This window comes from Arachis ipaensis, chromosome B10, assembly GCF_000816755.2.
Source record: "Arachis ipaensis cultivar K30076 chromosome B10, Araip1.1, whole genome shotgun sequence".
NCBI lineage: Eukaryota > Viridiplantae > Streptophyta > Magnoliopsida > Fabales > Fabaceae > Arachis > Arachis ipaensis.
This window is the reverse complement of record NC_029794.2, coordinates 115,149,874-115,157,402: the sequence shown is the minus strand read 5'-3', so window position 1 is coordinate 115,157,402 and position 7,529 is coordinate 115,149,874. Positions and strand designations below refer to the sequence as shown.

General features: G+C 36.5%; 1 protein-coding gene across 1 annotated transcript in view; it reads left to right on the top strand.

The window, feature by feature from the left end:
* LOC107621708 overlaps positions 1-375 on the top strand; it is an 885-nt gene extending 510 nt beyond the window's left edge. The window contains 1 exon segment of the mRNA XM_016323724.2: positions 1-375. This exon segment is cut by the window's left edge and continues 11 nt beyond it. Coding sequence (XP_016179210.2) covers positions 1-252 — 252 coding nt within the window. The 3' untranslated portion in view covers positions 253-375.

The window sequence follows — 7,529 nt, the reverse complement described above, 5'->3', positions numbered from 1 at the left end:
GTGTGCATGGAAGAGATGGGGAAGGAAGAGAAGCTTGTGGCATGTGGGACATGCAGGAACCCTATCCATGAAGAGTGCCTTATGAGGTGGAAGAGGAGCAGTGGGAGGAGATCGGCGAGTTGCGTGATATGCAGGGCACGGTGGCGGAATAGGGCGGAACAGGATAAGTATGTTAACCTCTCCGCGTATGTTAGCGAGGATGATGATGTCATGCCACCCCCTTCTTCGTCTCTCTGCACTGATCATCCCTAGGTTGTCAATATACTTAATGTTTGTAAAGTGGTAGCATTTAATGGGAGCTGATTCTGAAGAATAAATGTAAAGATTTAATTTATGTTGCAATTAGTGTAGTTAGAAAGTTGTGTTCATGAGAGTTATTTAACTGTGTTGTGTATGAAGTTGATTGACTTTCTGACACCACAATTTGGATCGGAACAAGATCCCACTTGGCATGTCTACTGCGGTACTGCCATCCCCTCTGGCTCTCCCAAATGCATGGATGTTATGGTGCTGCATTTTTTCTATAAGTAATATTTTTTGTGTTTTATAAAATACAGAATAGAAGTTCACTTCTCAATATAATTTTCCCTTAGTGGCCAAGCACTTCATCCCACATTAATTCTCTAGATTACTTTCATACTTTGTGCTCAAGTTTTGGAGTTTAGCTAGGCACGTTTTCCTACTGATCCTTATCCTTTCTCTTGGCTCGATCATATCTTACTTTCAAGAACAAAGGCCATTCTGAAGATTTGACTAAGTTTTCTCTATACCTTTTAAGTTTTGTTGATCTTCACTACCACCCCACCCCTTAATCCCACTACACCACTGCAATCTCACCGCACCCCAACTAAAGATGGATTCAAAATAGGTGATAGAGAAAGAAAAAAAAATTGTAGGAATGCATTGATGAAAATTTGGATTTGTTACAGGAAGAAGCATCAAAAGCCAAAATTTCCTGCATGTGGTATTATAGACCAAGAATTACTTCAACCCTCTTACTCGCTTATTCCACCATATTTCACGACTTTGGAATAATCTCATCTTGCAGAACAAACTCTAAATCATAGATGAAGCTACAAAATTGCTTCACCACTTTCTTCTGATTTTTCTGCTAGTTTGATATCAAATCCTTTGTTACACCCATCACAGCAATAAACTTGTCAGCCACACTATCATTATTCTTCGATTTAATGATGAAGAATAATAGAAGTTAATGAAGGATTGCAAGGGTTTTGGTTCCAAATAGCACGTTTTGGTTAAGGATGAAAATGTGACAAAGGTGAAAGAGCTTAGCAGTGAAAACAACACAAATATTCAATACAAGAACAATATAAAAGCACTAACAACTATATATGGTATGAGCAAGTAAATATATAAAGCAAAGCAGTAGTAAGAACACATCAAGATTTGAACGGAGAAAACTCCTTCAATGTGAGAAATAAAAATTACGAGTCGTTTAGACTAATGAAATAGCTCCATTATAGTTAAATGAGGTACAAGAGAGTCTTAAACAAAACACAAATTATGCATATAACCAGCCAAAATATCAAGATACCAAAGCTTACAAATGAGAAGCAAGAAGATGAAAAATATCTAAAAAACAGAGCTGTTATTTGAAGCATATTTCTCTTTTTTGCAGACCTTCAATTAAAATTTTCACCGTCCAGAATGAAGAACAAGATGAGTGAAGCTGCAGTTCAAATTTCAGACCAATCCAACGGTGAACAAATGAGAAACTGCTGTTCAAAATTTGCTGCTCTATATAAAAATGGAAAATCTATTTTCTCTCTTGTAAATTCAATTTCTCTCACTGAAGATCTCCAATCAACATCTTCACCGTCGAGCATAAAGAACAAGATAAGAGGAACATGTAGTTCAAATTTCAAGTCGATCCAACGATGAACGAATGAAAAACTGTTATTTAAAATTTACTGCTTTGCATAAAAATAAAAATTCTATTTTTCCTCTTCTCTCTCACTTTGTGACTACTCCCTCACTCTCAAAAAGACCCCAAAAATCTTATTAGAGTAGTGACACAAGGGTGCAAACATACACCCTAAAAAAATTGGACTTGGACCTCACAAAGGAGAGAAAAAACCCAATAAATCTTTCCCTTCTCGACTAGGTGGGGGCCCTCACCATGCCGACGATCAAACAACATGTTTCAAGCTTATCTCTTGACAATGCTTTTGTCATCATATCAGCACCATTATAATCAGTGTGAACATCCTCAAGTTCCAACAACTTGGAATCTAACACATCCCATATCCAGTGATACCTAACATCAATATGTTTAGATCTTGCACGAAAAGTAGAATTCTTGGTAAGATGAATAACACTTTGACTATCACACAATAACACATCACGGTTTTGTTTGAAACCAAGCGCTACAAGAAACTTCTTCATCCACAATAACTTTTTACATGCTTCATTTGTTGCAATAAACTTTGCCTCCGTGGTAGAAAGTACAACACACTTCTGTAGCCTTGACTGCCATGAAATAACTCCCCCTGCAAACTTGACCGAATAACCTAAAGTAGACTTTCGAGAATCAATATCTCCTGCCATGTTTACATTAGTAAAGCCAACTAACAAAGGTTTCTCACCACCAAAACTCAAACTCAAGTTAGTTGTACCTTTGAGATATCTTATAATCTATTTAACAGCATTCCAATGTTCTTTACCTGGATTAGAAAGAAAACGACTCACAGTACCAATACCATAGCATACATCAAGATTCCAACAGTTGAGGCATAAGAAATTTCATCCATTACTTGTTTCTCCTCATTAGTGGTTGGACACTGCTTGGTACTCAACTTAAAATGAGGAGCAAAAGAACTAGCGACACATTTGGCATCATTCATGCCAAACTTTTGAAGTACCTTCTTTATGTACTTCTCTTGTGACAAATAAAGCTTCTTGGAATATCTATAACGAGTAACAGTCATGTCCAAAATCTGTTTGACAGGACCCAAGTCTTTCATAGCAAAAAATTTGTTCAACAGTTTCTTCAACTCATTAATCCTCAAAACATTCTTACCCACAATCAAAATATCATACACATAAAGCAAAAGAATGATAACATCATCATCAGAAAACTTTTGCACAAATACACAATAATCTGAAGTTGTCTTACAGTAACCATGCTTACCCATAACGGATTCAAACTTCTTGTACCATTGTCTTGGAACTTGCTTCAACCCATAAAGACTAGTATTAAGTTTGCACACAAGGCCTTCCTTTCCTTTAACAACAAAATCCTCCGGTTGTTCCATGTAGATCTCGTTATCCAAATCATCATGAAAAAAAGCTATTTTCATATCTATTTTCTCAATCTCCAGATCAAGAGAAGCTACTAATCCAAGCATAGTACGAATGGATGACATCCTCACAATAGGAGAAAAAATTTTCTCATAATCAACATCTTTTCTCTGGTTAAAGCCTCTAACAACCAATCTAGCTTTATACTGAGGTTTAGAATTGTGTTCTTCATTCTTGATTTTGAATACCCATTTGTTCTTCAAAACTTCCATACCCTTAGGTAGCTTCACCAACTCATAGGTATCATTCTCAAGCAAAGACTTCATTTCTTCTTGTATAACTTCAAGCCATTGAGCTTTACTTCCTTCTTCAACAGCCTCTCCATACATTCAGGTTCTCTCCTATCAGTTAACAAAACAAACTCATATGGAGAATACCTTTACGAAGTCTTCCTTTCTCTTGTACACCTTCTGAGTGTATTTGCAAAAATTTTTAAAGCCGGTTGTTCATCTTGATCATCATCACCAACTTCATCAAGTATCAGATCAACTGTTCCATCTTCACTTGCACCTGTATCATGCTCATTATTTTGAGTTTCAACTCTACCATCTTCTACCATAGGCATAGAGAGAGTAATATTCAAGTCAGAAAAATCATCACTAGGCTGAATCATTAGCTTCTCCGCATTATCAATATCCTTCAATGTTTAGTCTTTAACAAAGACAACATCTCTACTCCAAATCACCTTCTTACTAACAGGATAATAAAACTTATAACTAAACTCATCCATGTCATAGCAAATAAAAATACATTGCCTAATCTTTACATCAAACTTGGATCTCTCATCTTTAAAAATTTGAACAAATACTTTATATCCAAAGACTCTTAAATGATCACAAGAAATATACCTTCTTTGGCACTTCAAATTGCAAGGGAACATATGGTGTCCGGTTCAAGACATGAACAACAGTGTTAAAAGCTTCACCCCAAAAGAATTTTGCCAATCCAGACTGTGACATTAAGACCCCAGATTTTTGAAAATTAAATAATAAATTATTTAATGATTTATTTTATTTATTCGAGAATATATTTTTAGAAATTTTTATATTAATTGAGTACTTTTTTATTATTGATTTAAAAGTTTTAATAATAAAAAAATAAAAAGAATTTGGCCGATCCGCCGCCAATCCATTGTATGTGGGGAGCCCATGGCCGTCGTGGAGAGAGGGATCAATGCGATCGAAGAGAGGTGGAAGGAGACCTGCGCTGCCGTCAGAACCAGTGTTGCCCAGTTGCCGCGCCTTGTCGTTGTCGGGGAGCCTCCATTGTCGCCGTCATCGTCGTCGGATAGGGCAGGAAAGTGGACACGCAAGAGGGACTTCTGCTGCTGGGTTGACGTCACCTCTACTGCTGTCTACACTGTCGTTGTCGCCCTCTTCACGAGCTGTCGCCGTCGAACCCATCAGAAACTGCCGCCGTCGCTGTTTGGGTTTGATCAGAGGAGAGGAGATGGCGGTGGTGGATGTTGGCGCTACTGCATGCGAGAAAGAGAGGCTGGTACACTGTCTTCAAGTTGCTGCATTGTCACCGAAGGTGCCACTGCTCTGTTTTCTCGGTTATTCATAAGTCCGGTAAGATATTCCTTGTTCCGAACCCTTTTAGTCGCTATTTCTGTTATATGTTGCTGAGAAATTTGTGGCGTTATTGCGATAGGGTTGAATTTTTGAGGTTGCATGTAGCGATTAGAGTTGCTGCGGTTATTGGGATAGTGGAGTGCAGCTGTGGTTGCAGCTGCCGCTGAGTGCGGGATGAGAGAAAAGGATTTCTTTGACGCGTTTGGTTTATGGGTTTCGATTATTCAAGGTAGGAGCGCTTTTCTTAAACTTATTTTACTTTCGAGAGTTGTTACAAGTCAATATTAATGTGAAAAGTATATTTTTGTGATTTCATAAGTCTTATGGATTGAATTGAGTTATTTTGGATGAATGAAATTGTTTGATTGATTGATTGATCGATTTAAAACGTTGAGTATTCTGAATAGCTGGCTAATGTTGTTGAATTGGTTTTTTCTTGAATTACTGGAAGAGATTTATCGGAATTCAGTTTAATTTTTAAAATGATTTGACTTTAGAAAATATTTAATATTAAATTTTGGTTTGATATTAAATCCGATTTGATATTGGGATTTGGTTTAAAACAAATTTGAAAAGGATTTGATATTTGAAACGGTTTGATTATTGAAAATGATTTCCGATTTGGCAATGATTGAGAAGGATTTGAGGGATGTTTAGATGGACCCTTGAAGGGTGGCAAAGTCTGAATTTTAGAGGAGATGCTGCCCAAATTTTTATAAAAATTAGAGGTTTCGTTTGAAATGGTTATTTAAAAAGATTTGGATTTAAGGGTTATTTGATTTAATTTTAAGTTATTAAGAAAATGATTACATTTTGAGTTTGATTTATTTAGAAAGGGATGAATTATGTTTTGAGTTAGGATTGTTGATGGATGGAATGTGATGTGTGATAATGATGATGGAATTTAAATGAAGGATGATGAGGGTTGATTTTTAATTATGAATTTAAACGAATGTGAATGAATAATAATAAATTTGAGAATGAATGAGACATAATTAATGGCAATGATGATATTGATGAATTGGATGTGGGAAAGACGGTAGGGTGCTAATCCCTCGATCATTTTACCCTGCATTCTTTGTGATTGTGATGTGTTGGATATAGGGAGGGCGGTAGGGCGCTAATCCCTCAATTTATTCTCCCGTATTCTTTGTGATTGTATCTTGTGGGATGTGAGGAAGGTGGTAGAGCACTAATCTCCCGACGTTTTTCCTCACATTCTTTCTCTCTGTCTGCAAAGTGGTAGAGCACTAATCCCTCGACCGGTATGACATGGCCTCCCTAGGGGAAGGTGGTAGGGCACTAATCACCCTATTTATTCTTCCTAGTGTATGCTTCCAAGAGAAGGTGGTATGGTACTAATCCCCTGATTTTATGCCTCCTGGAGATGCACAGTCGAGGGACAGTATCCGTGTTAGCTACCGGATGTGTCGGGTTCTGGCAGTATAACTAATGCGTGAGCTCACGGCCAGTAGGACAGGCATGCATCATATGCATTTGTATGCTTTGTTTGAGTTTGAATTTGTTTTGGTTTGCCTAATTGCTTAACTGTTATTAACTGCTATCTGGGCTATTTGCTATAACTGCTATCTATACCTATGCTTTTCTTATTTGTTTTGTCTGTGTTTGTTCTAGTGTGGTACTTTTGAGATTGAGTATTAGTGCTGAATTGTTGATAGTATTGGTTGATTGCGTGATGGGTGGGAGGCTGTGATTGGTTTCTGATTGAGGTTTAGTTAAGTATGAAAAATCAAGTTGGTTCAGCTTAGACTTAATGAACCTATGCTTGGAACAGGTTGGTCATTCATACAGCCTAAGAAACATTTTAAGATTTTCTTATACGAAAAGAAAGGTTTTGAATTTGGATAATTAACTAATTTCTTTTAAAAATGGTTTTGGATTTTGAAATGTTAAACCATTGGTTTTCAAAAGATTCATAAGACAATGATGATCACTGTGCTTGGAAAAAGTTTTCTTTTTAAAATATCTTCTTATGACAATTCTGAAAATCCGTGGTGAGACCATGTGGTTAGGTTTTCACCCTCCTACAGATTTATCTTTTCAGGAATCAGATGAAGAGGCTTACAAAGAGTTTAATTGCGTTTTGCTTATACAATATTGTTAGATTAGTTTAGTTATCATTTATTTATCCCTCACCATTAATATTGTATCTTGTAAAGAGGGTTAGGAGTTTTGATTATTATGTTTGTAAGTTATTGTATAAGGAACTTAGTTATTGTGTGTGGGTGTGTGTGTTTGTGTGTGTGTATAGGCATTTTCAAACAAAAGTATTTATATTTTTTTTAAAAAAATAGTTTATACGGTTTCAGTTTTACAAAGGCTTCTATTGTATTATTAAGTATATGGAAGTCGTCGTAATACTCCTTGCTATCAGAGTGGCGCAGCCGGAAGCGTGTCATTCTAGTAATAAGGGTGTTACAACAATAAGAACCTAACTCTTTCAACCAATGTTCTGTTCATCCTTTCAACCAAGCCATTCAACTGAGGAGTCTTCGAAGGAGTCTTCTGATGTCTTATACCATGCTCTTTCTAATAAGTATCAAATGGACCTGAGTACTCACCACTATTGTCAATACGAATGTATTTCAACTTCTTCCTAGTTTCTTTTTCAAC